We start from the raw sequence: 20,600 nt of genomic DNA, 5'->3' as shown, positions 1-20,600 counted from the left end.
AAAAGTGGGCCTATGAAGGCATTAAAAACAAGAAGATAATAGCCAATGGTGATTCATTTAATGTGCTTCCTTTACCTTCACAATGGTGCTTCATTTCAGAGAAGTCTAATGGCATCTTTGCACAGCTGAGGTAGGGCTCTGTGTCTGCTCAAACTTTTGTGTAAAGACACAATGCCACATAATGTAAAGCCATACCTAAAATATTCCTGCCCTAACCTAACTCAGCCCCTAGTAACAACAGCAGCTCTGGTGCTGAGCGTTAGTATAGCCTTAAACTTTAAAGGCTTGTGCATGCACAGCATTAAGCGCAGTGATGTGCCATAAGTCATACATGCAAAGTCAATGGGCATGGCCATGAAGTTTGGTATTATCATACAAGCATGCACAAAGTCTAGGCGTAAGTCGGTTTGCCGAACCTGCGTGCGCAAAATGCTAATGGGCTGGGTCATAAACAAAGGCAGCTCATTCATAAGGAATTTGTAGTGTAAATGGACTGTATGCAACGAATCAGAAGAATATAAATATGGATGTTCTTTTGTGCATTAACTGTGACAGTGAAACACTCCTTTTATACACGTGAAAGAAAATTGGTTCTCGCCAGGATTTGAATTTATGCTAAGTTCTAGAGAATATGGGTATTAGGGTTGGGCGATTAATCAAATTTTATTTTCAATTATGATTTTGGCTTTCAACGATTAAGAAAACAAGACAGAATCGAGATCAAACAATTTTTGTGCTCTGGTGTGGGGACGCTCGTCACTCACGCATGTTTGCTGCAGCTAGATTATAACGTTGTGAATAATAATGTGACATTAATTAAATCAGTGATACGCAGCTCCATAATGAAGAGAAAGTTTGCTTGGATCGAAGTGAACATAAAGGTGAGAGAGTGTAGTCTTAGCCCAGTATACACTGGAACAAAATACATTTTTGATTAGTCTTTTTTGGCTTGTTTTCCAAAATAATTACAAGTGAATGTTCTCAACATTAACCCTTGTCAGGGACAAGAGGAATTTTGATGGGGCAAGTGAAAGACAATTTTACTTGCCCGACCGGACAAGCAGACTGATTATAACGTTAATAACGAAAAAATAACCCGTGTCACTTATTAGATAGTTCCTATTTTTATTCTGCTGTTGAAAATTATCCAGAGCACGTAATTTTATAATTCGCTAGTGATATAGTAACAGCCACGCCCTGTTTGATTGACAGGCAGCATATGTGTGTGTGCGGAACATGCGCGTGCATTCCAAAAATGCTTATGCTAATTCACTCCTTAACGGTCAAATACATTTTCAAATTTTGGTTTAGGTATTCATATAAACACAATTTGTTATTTTAAAGTGAACGTAAATAGTGGATAAAAGTGGATTTGTATTAAAATGCCAGACATGTAAGCTAATAGACCTGCTGCCATAGTGTGTCATTATAATAATCAAACAACTACAACAAGAAAATGAGAAAACACTGTGTTAACTGAGAAAAGTCAAAACACTTGACTGAATAACTTCAGTACCTTTAAAAAGTATTACTGTATTATAATCACACAGTGAAGACCAGTAGTGGTTTTATGTTGCATTTCATTCTGAATGTTTACTTGATAGCCTATTGCTGTTCATTTTTCTTTTTACATTTAAAGCTGTTAAAAAAAGCTCTGCATGTTCTTAATTTGTATTCTTTTGTTCTATTGTTCCTTTTGTTGCTATTTTATTGCTGACTGTTTACTAGTCTTGAATAATTACTTAAGAACTTGAAACCATTCTTCTATAATTAACAAATTAGTTAGCATTTTTATTTGTTGTGGTTTTGAAGCTGGTATTGAGAATTGTCAAATTTCTCTACAGACAACTGGAATGTTGGTATTGTGATAATGTATAGACTTTATTGTACATGGTAGATCTTTCTGCAATAACATGAAGAAAAAGTAGGTCTCATTCCATATAACTATGAGCATCCCTGCTGAAAATGATGGCGATGGAGGTTATTCTTAATTTAACTACCATATGTGACAAAGTAATTATCATATGACAACAGCCTCCTCCCTACCCAGTGCAGTTTACATTTCAAGTTCAAGGAAATCCACTGTTAAACAAAAAAAATAAATAATTTTTCTTAAAAAATTTCAATAAATGCATGATGTTCCCAAAGTCAATGAGAAATCATGTTACATAATCCTGATCTCAATATTGAACTAAATAATCGTAATTATGATTTTTGCCATAATCGAGCAGCCCTTATAGGTATTATTAATCATTTTAATCTACTGACACACAAATCATGGCTAGTATAAACAGTGATTGTATCAGAATACACTTCACTTCTACCGGTTTATATTGATTTTGAAAAATGTAATTAATTTATTGAAACACAAAAATGTTTTTAAATTCATATTCATAAACTAAGAGAAAATCTAAATAATTAGTAAAAAAAAATCATACCAAATTCAAACATTTTACTCTCTCCAATTTCTTCCACCGTCCCTTTTTAAGACAACAGGTGGAAAATACTAATACAAATGAGATCATAAATACAATTGTAAATATAAACATAATGTAGTAGACACAGGGCTGGACTGGACATCGGGCATTTTGGGCATTTGCCCGGTGGGCCGACGTGCTTTGTGGGCCGGTAGCCTACACACTTACATTTTTTTTTTTTTTGTCTGAACGGCCTATAAAACTCGCACATTGGGCATACCGATGGTGATTTTTCTTCTTTTGTGGGCCGATGTTTTTTGTTTTTTTTGCAACGGTATAAACTATTAAAGGTGGTGGATTGGCCAATTGGTCATGATCGACTCTGGGCTGGACCAATTACAGCCGAGGAGGTCAGATGCACCCTCCCCCTTCAATGGATCAGCAATCACATATCATTGCTGCTGAACAAAAATGGAGAACAAAAAACGTAAAGGAGGAGCCGAAAAAATTAGGGCAAAAAAGAAACTAGCCCTTCAGGCAGATGCTGCCAAATGTGCTAAAATATCACAGTTGTTTGGTGGTGGCTATAGTGGAGCATCCACTTCAGTAAAATTTGCAAGTGATGGAGGCCAGCAGCAGATTGAAGAGGGAAAGGGGAGGCAGGAGGAGGAGAGACCCGAGGCGACTGCCGGTCCAAGTGGCAGAACTGAACTTGAGGTAAGTTGACACACTTTTTTTAATGACGATAACGCGACGATGACTAGCTAAAAATGGCTGGCTGGCTCTAAGGTGACTAAAACATGACGAGACGTTTTCGAGTTTTCGTTGACGAGACGAGGGACGAGGCGGAACGAAAATGATTATAACTAAGCAAGGGCGGAGTGGCAATCGGGAGAGTCGGGGCCGTGACTCCAGGCCAGGTCTGATAATAGTTATACATTGCAAGTCTTAGCAACACCATCCGGCAGCCTGGTGTCGCTCGCTGCCCTCTGGTCAAACTGTGCAGCCTCTCTCAACCCGTAAATAAATGCATCCATCTATGATCCGAAAGTTTTGTCTGACTTCTTAAATGGTCTAGTGGTAGATATTTTGGTAACACTTTATAATAACTGCACGCTATTAATCATTAAGTAAGCATGAGTAAACAGTTAATTCATCATTTATAAAAGCATTTATAGACATTAATAAGCAGTTTGTAAATACAGCTATAAATGCTTTTTTCTTGATTTATAAGCATATCTATAATGTGTTTAATAATTGTATTTTCATACTTTGTTAATGATTAATTAATAATTTCTAAATGAAGTATAGCATTATTTACAAACCAGTTATTTAAGAGTTGTCAGTGGTTCATAAGATCACTTAGAAAGTGTAAGTAAATGGAGTAAATTCAGGTAGTTATAAAGCACTAAATAATAACATGGCGGCACACAACAGTGCAGTAGTGGACAGTTAACTATTTTTGTGAGCTCATCTAAAGTGAGGACTACTCATGCCTTGTAAAGCATTTATAAAGGAGATTTAAAGACTCAGTTATCTTCTAAACAGAAAAATGAAACAAACACAACACAGTGATACAGAACAGAGAAATTATTAACAGCATTTAAATCTCCTTTGTAAATGCTTTACAAGGCATAAATAGTCCTCACTTTAGATGAGCTCACAAAAATAGTTAACTGACCACTACTGCACTGTTGTGTGCCGCCATGTTATTATTTAGTGTCTGCGTTTTTCCAAACAATTTTAAATATTTTTGGACCTTGATGTTATATCTATGGTATGGTATGGGGCCACCCTACTTGTAACCTTTAATAATTAAAGGTTAAAAATAAACATATTGCATTTGGTACATTATTGTTATATTGATAATAATAATTATATTTCATTTATGTTTGATATTATTAAACAGTAATTAGGCAATTTTATCACTGATTATTGTAGTCTTTGGTCACCTTGTTATTGAGGAACTCCCCAAAATCTCAACAAATTGTGCCAATACTTACATGTTACACCAGGTTGATCCATCATCACAAGTGGAGAAGTCTGTGACAGAGGAGACAGAAGAGCAGGAGAGAGAGATGGAGCAGGAGAGAGAGATGCAAGAGGAGGAGAGAGAGATGGAGCAGGAGAGAGATGGAGCAGGAGAGAGAATGGAGCAGGAGAGAGAAATGCAAGAGCAGGAGAGAGAGAGATGGAGCAGGAGAGAGAAATGCAAGAGCAGGAGAGAGAGATGGAGCAGGAGAGAGAGAAATGCAAGAGCAGGAGAGAGAGAAATGCAAGAGCAGGAGAGAGAGATGGAGCAAGAGAAAGAGATTGAGCAAGAGAGAGAGTTGGAAGACCAGGAGAGTGAGAGCCAGGGCATAGATTACTTTGCTCAGCCCTGAACCCGCCATATTACAGGCATTCTTAGATTACCACCCACAGCAGAACACCAGCAATGCAGTTGTGATGAGGGTGTTCAGCCGTAAAGATGGCACCAGCAGGAAGTGGCTTACTTATTGCAAAGAACGCCATTTATTGTTCTGCTTTGTGTGTCTGGCATTTACAAGGCGGACTGACACCAGCGCATTTATAACAGGCATGAGTGACTGGCGACAAGTACATCTGCGCACAGAGGAGCATGAAAAGAACACTACACACCAGACCTGTGCTGAAGCTTTTTTCTTAAGGTGCTCAAAAGGCAACATCAGCAGCTTGTTTGCTGGCAGTCAGTTGTCAGCTCACAGAGCACAAGTGAAAAAGAGACGGCAAGTTTTGGAGCGTATAGTGGACGTGGTCAAAGTACTAGGGAAGAGGGGACTCAGCTATAGGCATGTGGAGAATGAGGCTGCATACACTTTGGATGATAACACTATCGATCATGGTAACTTTCTGGAATTGATTGTGTTATTAGGCAAGTATGATATGTGCCTTAGAGAACATTTGAATGACTGCATTGAGAAAAGCAAGAAATTGCATCAGTCCAGTGGATCAAGAGGTAGAGGGTCTCTCGTCACCCTACTCTCCAAAACAACAGTACAAAGGCTTTTCAGCACTTATGACTGCCCAGTCTCCAACTCATGTGCATGTGTGGTGCTATGCACACATACTTAATCTTGTGCTTGCTGACACAACACAAAGTGTCATTGAAAGTGGATCACTCTTTAATTTACTTAATGACATAGCTGTGTTCATCAAGGAGTCCTATCACAGGGTTAATCTGTGGGAGAAACAAACCCAAGAAGAGACAAGACACAGACGCCTCAGTCCAATAGGTGAGACATGGTGGTGGGCCAAGCATGATGTCCTCCAAAAAATCTTTGGACATTTTGGAAAACCAGATGATGGCCTCTTCATTGATGTAGTGCTCATGCTGGAAGCCATTGAAAAGAGGGAAAAAGAAAAGCCAGCTGTTCGTGCCAAAGCACAAGGCTTTAAAGAGTGTCTCTTGAAGCATAAAACTGTCTTAACAGCACAGATATTTCTTAGAGTGTTTGAGCAAACAACTCCTCTGTCGAAGTACCTCCAGTCAACGGGGATGGACATTCTCTCTGCCCATTATATGGTGACTGCCACACAAGATAGCCTCAAAAGTATCGCCAGGGACTTCCCAACTGTGAAAGCAGCTGCAGACACATTTGTGAAACAGACAAATCAGAAACTCGAGGAGAGGGAGGACAACACAGACATGGATGTGGAGGCTGCACTACCTGAAAAGAAAAGCCAAGAAGAGAAAACGCATGGCCGGAGAGATGACTGAGGATGAGTTGCAAATCAATGCTGAGAAAACATATGAGGTGAAAGTGCACAACACCATCCTGGACACAGTTATTGAAGCAATCCACAGACGATTTGTCACAAATGGCCCTCTTGTTGCGGATTTGGCATGGTTGGACCCCAGGAAGTTTAGCCAGGTCAGAACAGTTTCTCTTCCTAGTAATGCACTTCAAATCCTCAGCACATGTCTCCTGAAATTTGACAGCAGGGCTACAGTAAATAACCTTCAGTCAGAACTGAAAAGTTTTGCTGGACAGTGGGAAAGGCTTAAGACATCACATGTAGATGACTACAGGACCAGAACAGCAAAGCATAGATCTGAAGAATGGGACGAAGAAAGGGAAATTGTGACCAAAAGCTGTGATTCTTGCAAAAATTGCCCACTGTGCTGCTATGAAATTCTCAGGCGGTTCAACATGCTGTCTGATGCCTACTGTCTCCTTGGGCTGGCACACAAGTACCTGCTGACCCTCTCTCTCACTCAGGTTGCCTGTGAAAGAACATTCTCTACACTCAAATTCATTAAAAGCAGACTCCGAAGCAGCCTGTCTGGAAACAGGCTTGAGATGTTTATGCTGATGGCCACTGAAAAGGACATTCTCATGTCATTGGACTCCGATATGGTCATTGACAGGGTAGCTGAGAAGAGTGACCTGCTGAGAAAGCTGCTTTTGTAACCTGGTGGGGTGAAATAAAATTATCAAAACATTCCTAATTATGTTTCAGTTAAGATTAAATTCAACTTTATTGTTATTGCCTAAAAGTACAGTCAAATGAATAGGTTTTGTATCTCTCTTCACTTCAAACAAGTCACGTGCTCAGAAAATGCTTAGAATGTGTCCATTTTAATAGGTTTTAATGCATAAGACAGTAGATAGAATAAATATTAGATAATATAAATATGAGAGTTTTCTTACAGCCTTAATCTGTCATTGTTTCGTTTCAGACTGTCAGTCAATTTTGGAAGCCTGAAGTGGGTTCATTTTAAGTAAGTACTATATAGAATATGATTCAACCATTTCTCTAGAGTAAACATACCAGTAGTGTCATCGTCTGAAAAAATCCATTAAGTGCAAGTCTTTCTCACCCTTCGCTGTCTGTCCTTTCACTTCTTAAAAGTTTCCATATTCCATATGTTAAGATATGTTCAGTTTTGCTGCTGTGGAAGTGTTGTGGGTGACTTTTTATTGATGCAGTGAGTAAATAGTCTTTGGTGATACAATTCAATCACAATCTGTCCTTAATAGATTTTATTATTTATCTAATCGTTGTTCCTCTCTGTCCTGTTTTTCAGGGTCTAATCATACTTTAAGAGGTTCTCTAGACCATGCAACTTTTTAAGTTCCTACGTAAGTACTACTGTATATGATTCAGCTATTTTTGTGGAATAAAGATACAAGTAGTGTGATCATATGAGCAAGTCCAACAAATGCCATTCTTTCTCACCCTTCTCTGTCCTTTTTACTTGTGTCCTGTTTTTCAGGGTCCCATCATAATTTCTTAAGAAGTAAGTACTGTATATGATGTCACTATTTTCCAACATTTTCTAAATACTGTACCAGTACTGTGTAAAATGCCATCAAAAAGTCAATTAAGTGTTATTCTTTCTCACCTTTCTTTCTCTGTCTCCTTTCACTTTTTAAAGGCTGCCATGTTAAAAAAAATATTTTGTGCTGCCATGCTGTTTGTTGATGTGGTAAATAAATAGTTTATGAAAATACCACTAAATCTGTCATTTATTAATTTTAATATTCATTAATGATCATGTCTCACCTCTAGTCTTCTCTGTCTTAATTTCAGGTTTCCACCATGTGTTGTAGATAGACAGTTCAGGAGGAGGTTAACTTAACCAAGCAGTCTTTTGTTTTCCGCTAATTACTGTTTAGAATACCAGAATAGGGAGGATGGTGTAGGTTTAAGTTCATTAGATTGATACATATATACCAACAAGACAGTGTACATCGCTGTCAGAACAGCGTTTGTTTTCATTCAAAGGCTTTATGGCTTTGCCAATAATACCTGGTGGGCCGGTCTCTAGTCAAAATGCCCGGGCCGATTTTTTGTCCCAGTCCAGCCCTGAGTAGACATGAACGAGTTAATGTTTTGATTGTCACGTGATCATGGTGGGGGTGTCGCGGGATTACGTAGGTATGTGAATATTAGTCACCTGTTCACTGATTAAGATAGGTGTGAGGGGGTGAGCAGGGGCGATGTATTCTTTGTTGACCACTAAACTTTGTACCATCAAGAAACATCAACCAGCAATAAAGAATTGCTAGTAAAAGATCAGCCACCTCATCAATGTTTTTATTTATGCGTCACAAGTGCATAAAGTCCCTGTCTTAGTCTCTCAGCGGTATCATCATAGGATTGAGTGGCCGCTATACATAATAATAATACAAAAACAACAAATCTCATAAATATTTGTTTCATAAAACAGCTACAAAAGTAATTGTTAGAGACATATTTTGATGTTCCTTGTATTTTCAGTGTTTGAACACTTTATAATCATCTGCAGGTGAAATATCCAAACTGCAAATGCATGAACTGAGTTTAGAATTTGCGCTGAGATAATAGCTGCTTTTGAAACGCCTTAGCGCAATGACCTATTTCTCAAGAAAATAGCAAATTGCACCACTTTATTTACATAAAATACACCCCCAGTTTGCGCACATACACCCACAGATAGCGCAAACACTCCCACCCCCACCCACTTGCGCTGGCATGAAAATGTAGCCCATTATATCATTATTATTTTTTTGATTTTTTAAAATTACTAGGTTGTTTCTATATTCACACATTCATATATAAAACATTAATTTCATAACACCCTTTTTGCTATTTTAATTCTTGCCTAAATACATTTACGTAGCATCTGTGAGTGTTAATACACATTTTCATGCTGTATTTATACCATTTCAGAAGCAGTTTCTGTGCCGCCTTTGCAGTTAGACCCATAAACAGCACTCTGTATTGTATGGGTTTTGGCTTACTGATCTCACCTCTCTTTACTGAGGGCTATCCTGGGTGGCTCAAGGTTGGGGTTCTCCAGGGACTCCATCTGTGGACTTCGTAGGTAGTAATAGAGCGTGTGAAGAGCGTCTGGAGACCAGGAGATAGGCTGCAGGCTGAAAACATGGCCAGGACTGATACTTGAACCTGCTGAAACCAAACGCTGCATATGGTGCATTGCACGGGAGACCAAGTCACCTAGAGGACACACAAACACAACACACATTTGAACTTCAATCACAACTTATGTAAAATGTATGCATATTGTCAAAAAGTATCTCGCAAGAGACATATTAAGTCACAGTAAAACAAATTTAAAATAAAAGATGAAATGCAGGCAGATAAATGCACTTAGATATGGCCTGCAATAAATACATTTGAAATATGAAATGCACTGCTGACATGATAGCAAAGCCAAGTGTCTTCAGTTTAACCGCATAAACTAAAGACAGTGGCTGTGTAGCCAATCGCAATCATGTCATTTTTTTTTAAGTACTGACAACACACATCACAAAACATAATTCAATATAACAAAATGTATCTTCAAACCCATCTGTTTTATGTAAAAACAGGAATGAGATAAAGTGAAATGTCTAGGAGCTTTATTCTAAATCACTCTAAGGAGTCTTAAATCTGCTGTATTTTGCCTCCAAATGCAGAAATCCAGACTCGGGTTGCTCCCCAGAGGAGGAGAAAATATTATGGGGCCAAAAGCACACTCCTTTAAAGTCTGTATTGACCATTAGAGAAACAGCAGCAGCCTACTGTAAAGACAACGAACACTGTCAACCATATATAGAAAGCATCATAAAGGAAAGAGATATGATTGAGAGAATGCAGGAGATCCATCATTAAGATTTCACTGCTTTTGAACACAGTTTTAGGTGGCCAATCTTTAAATAACAAATCATTTGTGGGAAACTATCTAATTGATCAATTACAAATAGTCTAGATGGACCTTAATGGGCCACTTCTGCACATTAGTTGCTAAACAAAGGATTGCTTTACAATTCAGCTTGCGTGCTGGATCTTGTCAGTAATAACAAAGCATAAAGAAGGTGCTTTTAACTACTTTGACCCAAACAGAAGGTGCTCTTGTACCAGAAACACAACTGCAGGAGTGTTGCTTGTCCCCTAAGGGAGGGAGTGTTTCCATCTCTGCCTGAATGCTAGCAGCAGCCACCCTCCCTCCTCACGAGCTGTGGTCTGCTACGTAAACAAACTACCCACAGACAAGGCAGTCACACACCCCTCACCAGGCCTGCAATGTCAACCATTAAGAATATGAGGATTTAAATTGTACAGATGTCTCTCTCTGTCTCACAGACATGTAAAGTAATCATAAAAAAACATACAATGTCACTAAACAGTATTATGCTGTGATGAAAATAAATAAATAAATAAATAAATAAACATTAACAGCAAGGAGAAAGGTCCCCTTGGGTGACCTAATTCTGAAATATAATTACTATGCTCTGTTATGTTGTGAAAGGCTATCCTAAATCATTTATTAAGAAAAAGAGAAACGGGAGTTTCATCTGTTATGATAAAATACAAAAGAGTTTGAAATTCCATACTTTGATTATTCCCATTAAAAATAGTGCAACACTGATCTTAATCTTAACATATTTTATAAAAATGTCTGAATTAATAGGCCAACAATGAATTACATTTGCATTATACAGTGAAATAAAAACTGGTGTAGGGGTTACTTAAAAAACCTAGGAAACAATTTAATGTAGAAATTGCTAGTAAATTTAACAGACCATATTTTAAAGTAAATGCTACACACAGTCCTTGTTGGCTTTAATTACAACTTCTCAAGTAAAGTTTACTTTGCAACACTCTACTTTAAGTCAATTTCACTCACTTTTTGTTTGAACATTACTCAAGCTATATAGCACTGATTTAAGCCATGCTTTTAAAAGTGTATTGGCATTTAAATGCTTTTTGTTGTACTTAATCATGTATCACATGACACAGAAGTCTTCCACATTGAAGCCAATATATCCTTTTCTACTTGACCACTAGGTCTGAAACGATTAGTCGACATTATCGACAACCTTGGCAATAAAAGGAAACACCCTTTAATGTGTTATAGCTTTATTAAAGTTCAAATAATAAAGAAGCAGTTCATGTAATTAACTACAAATGCTGACTCTGGCATTTCTCTGTGTGGCCAGCGCCTCTTCTATGAGTTGCGCAAATATTCCTAAGGGGGACAGATTGAAACTACACCCGGTCGATGCGCACCCTGTCACGGGGCGCTCGTCCCTCGAGTGTGCACTTAATGCAGCTAGATTATAACGTGATTGCTCGTGACTTATTGAATCATAATATATGTCACTGTGCATTTCTTATCATGAAGAAAATTGCTAATTATTCGATTTACATTTCGATTTTAGAAAGCAATTCATATTCTCTGCTAAATTTACTTTAAAATATTGTTCTTGTTTATGTTTATTAGGGCTGTCTATATAACATGTTCATTTATATAGATTAATTAAAAGAAAAATAACACATAAAAAAAATTTACGCAATTAATCATGCCCTTGAGCTGAATGTACATTCCATAATAAGGAATATTCCTACCATTGGAGCAATTCAAGCTTGATGTCTTACTAGGTCTTACTAGAAAAACAAAAATTATATATATATATATATATATATATATATATATATATATATATATATATATATATATATATATATATGATTCAATGTGGATTTTCATGATAAAATATGATCGTGTCTGGTAACGTGCATGTAAAACAGCAAGAATCAGCATTTTTAGCTTAGCATAAAGCTATAAAGGTTTATTTCTATTTCTGCTGCTCCAAACATTCTTCAGACTTACATCTCTGTCTGCTCGTATGAATGTAACATATTAAGAAAGTGTTTCACCGCTGTTCAAATGCACTTTGGATCGCATCATTTATATGGATAAATGTTTTCCAATGGAATAGACTAAATATGAAATGAAACAAATGACAAAAAAATGCAAAGTAATCTCTTCAGTAATTAAAATACTTTTTGAATGTAACTGTATTCTAATTACCAATTATTTAAATTGTAACTGTAGTAGAATACAGTTACTTATATTTTGTATGTTAAATACATAATCCAGTTCTGTTATTCCCAAACACTGTATTTATGCAATATTATGGTCTTTTGGGTGGTTAATATGGTATTGCTATGGTGTTGCTATATGGTTGTTATGGCATTAAGAAAAGGTTGCAACAAGGTTACTGTTATGTATACCCAGTCTTGTTCCACTGTTGCCCTTTTGTTTACCATTTTTGTCACTTTTGTACTCCTTAGTTTTCACTTTTGTCCCTTTTGTAGCTCCACAGTCTTGTTTTCCCTCGTGTTCACTGTTCATTGTTTTCACCTGCCCTTGTTAATTTGCCTTGTTATCTTGTTTGAGTCCTGTTTGTTCATTGGCCCCTTTGTCCCACATTTATGTATTTAAACCCTGTCTGTTTGTTCAGTCTCTGTCAGTCGTTGTTTGTTAATGGAGGTATGTTGTTAGCCTGGTATGTGTTCCCTGCCTGAGTTCTCTGTTTGTGTTCATCGTGTTTAGTTTTCAGTTTTATGTTTTATTTCCCCATTGAGGGTTGTTCCTTTGTGTTTACTTGTTTATTTAATAAATTCTTAACTGCATTTGGATCCGCATCTCCTTGTCTGCCTCTCTGCTCAAGCGTTACAGTTACTTACTGGCTCAAGTCAAAAAAGACCATCCCCTAGTTACTATGATATCCTGAACCCAAGATATGTGTGGGGAGCTTTTCAATAGAAATCTATGTTTGTTTGTTTGTTTTTTTTTACACACTTTTCTTTGCCAGAGGTTAGATTATATTCTGAAATAAAACGTTTTTGAATAAAAAACATTATTCTGTCTTCGCTTCAGATACAATTTGTAAGTATTATAATTATAATTTTTTTATTACTCAAAATGAAGGGTTTACTGTATATCCACTGTGACAATAATTAATACAAATTATAAAAAATAGTACCACCATTGATGTAATATAGGCAGGGCTGGACTGGGAAGAGAAAATGCCGGTATGCCAGATTACCAGTCCAGCCCTGATTATAGGTGGGGCTCTTGCCAGATGAAATGCAACTATAAAAGCTGGTGTTCAGTGTTAAAAAATAAGCACATTGTAATGCTTAATTTGATCATTGTTGCATTATGCATATGTTTACCTTTTTTTTAATGTATTGTATGCAGTATATTAGCATGCAATTTCAAATACAGCACACAAATTTAAAATGCAAGCACTGACTGAGTTCGGATAGGCTGCCCACACAGGTGGCCAGCAGGGCCTGCTCCAGTGTCCTGAGCTCCAGCTGGGCATAGGCATTCTCTCTGCTCTCCACCAATGAGTCTGGACAATCAGCATACGAGCTGAAATGGGCTGGCAGGGACAGCTCACCTGCAAATAAATACAGAGTATTAACATCTACATGCCATGGTTAAGTACTCTACAGTGGTCAAACAGAGCATTTTAATCCATTGGAATTTGATCCATTTATAGTATACAGTACACACCAAGAGCATGAGCATTTGTTTGCATAATGAATTTGAACAAAGATGTGCCCGACTCCTGTCAGTGTTGTTCAACTCACACTGGGCTTAAATTCAGTGTAAAGCTAATCCTTCCCTTTTACAGCATGTGCCTCTGATTTGAGATAAGAGGAGGAAGTGTGGTGAAGTCATCATTTCCTCTACACAGTGCATGGATACTCCCAACTCTTTCATAATCCTTTCTGTAGCCCTTTTCCCCTGCTCATTCATTCATGCTGTCTTATTGCTTTTCCATCTTTAAGAGTCAATTCCATCACTGAACTTTATATTTTATGCTGATTAATTATAATCTCATAAATGGTGCCATGACATGCAAGATAGTTTACATTGGCCATCACACTATATATACATGGCTTTCAACAGAAGGGTGATACATTTCTACTCAGCACAGCTTAAGTTTAATTTATTTAGAATCTTGCCATTCCCATAGACTAGGCTAGGCTGAATTTATTGCTAAATCTTTGTCTCTTGAATGAAGAGTTGATTTAGCTTTGCCAAGCTTACGGAAAGTGCAACATGATAGTCAGTGCAATAATGAGCGGATCATATGTTTGGCGGCTGATTTATGGAAGACGCTCTAGCCCAAGTGGAGGATGTGTTTTGTACTTCCTTTTTTATTTGATTTGAAATCCATGCCTTACCCTAGATAACTCTTTTACAGGGTATCAAAAGGGGACTGAAATAAGGGATGAATGTGTGGATTTGTTTTCTAAATCAAGGTAAGCGATAAAGCATTCATGGAGGTATACACATTCATCAAACATCTCTCCAGATTTTAGACACCTGATGTATTGAGGCCATTTGTATAACATTACTATTGAATTGTATTTCTCTTCAATAAGGAGCTATTTAGGTGAACAAACTCTATACACTCTTTGTACAGTTGAGTGAACCGTGGCCTCGGTTGACCACTGGCACTGTTTTAGTTTTTCTAAAGCAGCAGATGCTTAGCATAGTGTGCAATGACTGGCTTCTGAGTACAATAGAGTATTATTTACTAGAAGAGCAAGATTAAAGGTACACAGTGGTGCAGGAGATAGCAGTTTGTCTGAAAGATATTCAATCATCATTCAATACTTGGCATTCAGTACTTTATTTGGCAACATAATGATATTCTTTAGACTATCTATCTATCTATCTATCTATCTATCTATCTATCTATCTATCTATCTATCTATCTATCTATCTATCTATCTATCCTAATAGAATGAATATTACTACTGTTGAACAACATTTTTGCAAACAGATTTTTATGTGCCACTTTCTAAGTTTTGCTGCGATTTTATGGTAAATTTAACAATAGAGGCGTGACAACAACTGTGCATTGTATTCACTTTCACAAAAATCACAGGCACTATGGCTGTTTATGACTTTATGAAAAATGAAATATGTGGAAATTCACAGTATTACAGTTCTTGTATAGTACAGGGCAGAAAGTCTTGGAGAAGCTAGAGAAGAGAGGACACCGGTGGCAGTTTATTCAAGCTGCTGTGCTCATGATGCTGTGTCCTGCGCGCTTCTATCGTGCTGCCCATGGCGTGTTTTAGTTCATAAACAGATTTAGTGCTCATAACTTTCTTCTTCCAAAAATTCTGAAATATAATGTATTTTTTTTAGGGGTTCAAGCCTGAAGGCCAAATATTACGATTTGATACACATGTAGAAAAGAACATTTTGAGTCTGCATACAAAATCGCGAAAACATTTGCCTATAGGGGGCGCTACAACTAAATAAATGCTCATATCTCTGCAACTGTATTATCAATGAAGTTGAAAATCTGTATGCTTCTTGAAGGGGCCAAATGCTTACACATTATACAATATGACTCAGACAAATAAAAAAACATGGCCACCAGCAGCCAATCATATTTCAGCAAAATGGCTGTATAAATGGTGTGTAAATTATTGTATATTATCCAATGTTACCTGCTAATGTGAACTACATCTAGGACTCCCATTTTTTTACATACTTTGAAAGTTCTTAAAAGGCTTGAAAACTGTTAATTGCTGCTAGCAGCAATTTTTGTACTTTGTAATTGTGGAGAAAAATAGCTGTAGCGAAGTTGAACACTTTTTAATGAACTCATTATTTATTAATACTTAAAATTTGAAAAATTTCACAAGTACTGTAACGAAAGTAGTTGTAATTCATTACTTTCTACCTCTGAGTTTATGTTGGGGGGTGGGGGGATGCTTTACTCATTAAAACCTTATTTTCATATTAAAACCTTGTCTGATTACAACATAATTTCACTCACATTTGGCACCCCCCGCTGGACATTTCACTGGGAAACTGCAGCTCAAAGTGTTTTGAAGCACGTCATTTTGGTTTGCAAAAATGTTGCCATTGTCATTTAAATTTCATGAGATCCATCCATCCATCCATAACTAACTAACTAACTAACTAACTAACTAACTAACTAACTAACTAACTAACTAACCACATATGCCCTGAACTGAATCATACTGGTCTAATTTAGGTCATTTCATATGTGCTACACATCATAGTTATTACTAACTAATATAGCGCAGCTGAAAATACAGAAATATGTCTTTTATAGAGACTCCAAATTGAAAGCAGGTTTGCATGTGTAGGGGCTGAGAAGCTGTTTGGTCTGGGCTCTATGCATGGCTGCTTCGCAATAGACAGATGGGCTTGTATAAGGCTATGGGTGAGCCACAGGGTGTATATGATGCAACTGGTCAGGCCGTGAACCCACAGACCCAAACCCAAACCCCTCTATCCAGCACGAGGAGAGATGGGCACACCCGTTTCCCACAGCCAGCCGTGTCTATACTGGCAGCCATGAGGCTATGACATGCGTCATAGGCAGCCACATGCTCCCACACACACATATCCACTCACACACACACACACACTGTCATCTGCTATCATCATTGTAGACTGAGGATGAGGGGAACACGTTTGCACTGCCATTATGTGGAGGGAGAGAGCGCTGATGGGGGACTGGGAAATACATATTATTGTGATAGGCCAGACCAGGGGGATACACTACCAAAGAAAGAACCCAGGCAAGATATAGGGTAAAAAGACGGTTAAAAGGAAAAGTGATATGGCAAAAAATCCTCTTGAAATGATTCATGAGATTGGTCAAACTTAGCATAAAAGCACATTTTGCTGAAGTGAACCCAACTGTACACTTATCTACCCCAACAAATGTGTTAATGTGTACATTGTACCCATTAGAAAACCAGAAACATAATGTCAAAGGTCCGTTTATCAGCTTAAAAATGTATAAGAGACATCCAATACAGGTGTTTTTATGTGGAAAAGGTTGTTTCAGTTGGTGTTTGATGAGGTGTCAGAAACAAATGCCTTGGTATTTCAAGGTGCCAGACTTTTAAGGGCTTCCTCTCGAAATGAGTGTGCCTGCCAAAAAACTTTCAGGTCTTGGTTACAAAACAGCTGTGGTGATGATGTTAATCAGTTTAGATAGGTTTTAATGTTCACACCCAAATCAATTTTATGGAATATAATGTGTGACAATTAATGTTAAACAAATGATGGATGTTAATAATGTGTTATAAATTGAGATTTATTCTCCTAAGTCCCCGAATCCACATGCGTGGACATTATGTTTTGGCTTCGCTATAGGCTATGCATACTTTAATTTTATTTATACCACAGGTCTGTTGAATGATTGATTCTGATTGGTTCACGGAGGTTCTAAGGTGTGCAATAATTTTTCAAGGAAACATACGGCTATGAAGTATTTCCAGGTCTTGACCGCATAATGGTTCCATATCACTTCGCCAAATTATTTCAGTTATTTCAAAGAGCCCTACAGGCTACCGCAGCAAAATAACTAATTAAACCAAAATTTGTTAAAGTAAATCAAAACAATGTCTAAAATATCCTACATTTATTTCAGTTTTGGTTAAAAAGAGACCTCGCGCTCCCACATCTCCCCGCACTTACACACACGCACACACACACGCACACACACACACGTTGGTGTGGCTATCCTAATAAGGACTCTCCATAGACATAATGATCTATAGATTCGATCCCCTAACCCTACCCCTAAACCTAACTCTCACAGTTGACACTGTTTTGGCGGCACGAGAGGGACCTACACAATATTACGTGGGTGGTTTTAATGTTGTGGCTGATCAGTGTAGGTCTACAATGTATAAGGCACCACATTTCGCTTTCTCTTTTGCTCTGCAATGTGTTGAAAAAGACAATAAACCTGAAATTTTACAACATTCAGACTGTTCAAACGTATACTTTTTTTTGCCATTTTTATTAGCCTTTAGCCATTTAGAGTAAGAAAGTTTTGGTTCTTTAGTTGAAAAGTGTTCTTCAACAGAGAACAAACTCCTTAAGAAACGGCTTAAAGGCACCTTTCAATTGCAAGCCCAAATGTAGTACCCTAATTTGTCTAAACTTGAGTGATTACCTTATTTTTCTTTCATGATTTGGCTCAGGTAATATGGTGTGAACACAGTGGTCCAGTCACTCTGTCACATGCTCCTACAACACCACCTTTCTTGTGCAGGGCACAATGGCAGAAGTGTGTTGAACAGTCAGAGTCAATCGCCCCTTGTGTTACTAGGTGCTGTGCTTGAAGTGCTTGGAAGTGCTTGTTGATTGAGAACATGGAGAGTTGACTGCTATCTCTAAGCGGTAGAGGGGGAGGTGCCAGTTATTTTTGTGTGAGTGTGACTGTGCACATGCACAGACCATTTCTGCCAAAATCTCCCCTCTCCAGAGAGTTAAGACCACAGAGTGATGATAATAACTTCCGCCCTTTGGTTCAGCTCCTTAATTAAGATGGAGTCCCCACTCAGTGCAAGACCTTTGGCCTTACAAATCCAGTTTTTCGACTCTTTAACATACTTTTAACCTTGTGAAAAAATGGGTCTAAATCCAAGGAATTTTAGCATTATGCCAAAGTTATTGTCTTGTTAAAAGACATGATGCATGTAAATTCCATACTAGGAGAAAACCTGACAACTACACTTTCCTCCCAATATTTCAGGAATATTTTAGCATATTAAATCTAAATCAATGCACCATTGAATATAAGTTATGATATCACTAGTAAAAAGACAATGAATTTAACAACCTTTTTGAAACGATGGGGGCCTCATCAAGGATATAACTCTCCTACTGTGGCAATTGATTTTGAGTGCAGAAGAATCTTCTAGGGGAAACTTTAAGAAAAAATCAGCTTTTAGCTCCTGGTGTTTAACCGTTTTCATAACGATAAAGCTAAACATTATGCAGATCTTGGCATGTTGCCACAACTCCAGGTGTTCACACACTCAAATGCAAGGGAGCATCAGTGAGTGTGTTTACATGCTCAACAATACACTGCTAACTATCAAAAATCAGCTCATTCAAAAAAAAATATTTAATAAATGAAAAATAAAATGCAAGAAAATGGTGTTTACTTGTGATTTGAAATCATCAGGTTTTTCTATGGTTTTGACGTCAAAACAAACATGTATGCCTACAACACTTATACATACACGCACAATAGATAAGCCACCTGAACGGCAGGATCGGATCGCGCCCAACCGACCGCATTGCCTTTCAAAGTATACTTTTCTGACAGTAAGCAAATACGAACAGATGCGAACTACGAATGCTTTGTGATACTCTTTTAGGACAGTCAATGGCCGGTGCATGCACCAACAATGTGCACAGATGAAATCTAGACCAAAAATGTACATCACTCATATTGTGTGTGGAGCAATCAGCAACGCGGAAAACCGATGTATACTTTGGCACTTACTTGTTGTGGGGATATTAATAGTGCTGGGTAAATTACTGAGAAAGTAATCCACTACAAATTACTAATTACATCTCTAAAATTTAAATCAGATTATTTGACTGACTACCTACCCAAAATATAAATCACATTACCAATTACTTTACTTTTAAGTTAATTAAAACACTTAAAAGAAAATTTATTTTTTCCGCTAAACTAATTCAAAATAATGTCTATATTTTTCCCTTGTTTATTATCGCAAGTCATAAACAGACGTACTTATGAACATAATTCATGTTTTAAAAGACATCAATATTATTTTAGAATTGTGTAACCCAAGTAATGTACTTAAAAGTAATTAAGTAACTGCAATCTGATTACAAGAATTTAAAGTGTAATGTATTACACTACTTTTTTTTTACTAAAAAGTTATTATTTAACAGTAATTAGTTACTTTGTAATCAGATTACACCCAGCACTGGTTATTAAGCATATTCAGAGTAAGATTGTGTAAACATAATCAGTTTCTCACTGGTACAATACTACCAACACATCACTTATTTGAGACAGCTCGATATGTGTGGATGATCTCTGTGATGGACAGAAGGGTCAGTGTGCACAACCTTTCAGTTTAGCCTTTTGACCCCACCTGCCACATTAAGCCATGACTAAAAAAGAGAGACAGCATGGTCAGGTCCATAGCTGCCAGTTTAAGAGCTGCAATCGTCAAGCTAGAGCCAAGAATTTACTCTGAAGCCTCTTTCATGGGAAAGATGGAAAAAACAGAACTAACCCAGTGCTAAACACAATCTCCATCTGCCTGCTTCTCCCAGCCATAAACCCCTCAGCCAGTTTCCACCGAGGCAGCAGTTTCAATGGCAAAGTATTTTTGTAGCATTTTTTAAAAACATGTCATGGCTGTGGAGTGGATTTCCTGATCTGGGGGTTGAACAAAAGAGAAAATCTCTTTCTGATGATGGCCTAATTACTTACAGACTGTGCTTTCCCAGACTAACAGGGTTATCACTGAGGAGAATTTTAATGTAATTTAGCTTGTCAGACTCTAATATTAATCACATTTTGA

General features: G+C 37.4%; 1 protein-coding gene across 2 annotated transcripts in view; it reads right to left on the bottom strand.

Annotated features, from left to right (window-relative positions):
- abtb2a (ankyrin repeat and BTB (POZ) domain containing 2a) overlaps positions 1–20,600 on the bottom strand; it is a 44,217-nt gene that overhangs the window by 11,220 nt on the left and 12,397 nt on the right. Inside the window, exons 1-3 of one of the 2 annotated variants that reach the window (XM_052148832.1) lie at positions 13,741–13,813; positions 13,475–13,624; positions 9,176–9,383 (exon numbers count right to left, since the gene is read on the bottom strand). In XM_052148832.1, the coding sequence (XP_052004792.1) occupies positions 9,176–9,383; positions 13,475–13,624; positions 13,741–13,765 (383 nt within the window). In that variant the 5' untranslated portion in view covers positions 13,766–13,813. Of the gene's footprint in view, positions 1–9,175; positions 9,384–13,474; positions 13,625–13,740; positions 13,814–20,600 lie in introns of those variants that run through there. The other variant, XM_052148824.1, reaches the window with a different exon arrangement.

This window comes from Xyrauchen texanus, chromosome 2, assembly GCF_025860055.1.
Source record: "Xyrauchen texanus isolate HMW12.3.18 chromosome 2, RBS_HiC_50CHRs, whole genome shotgun sequence".
Classification (NCBI taxonomy): domain Eukaryota; kingdom Metazoa; phylum Chordata; class Actinopteri; order Cypriniformes; family Catostomidae; genus Xyrauchen; species Xyrauchen texanus.
This window is presented reverse-complemented; position numbering and strand designations above follow the sequence as displayed.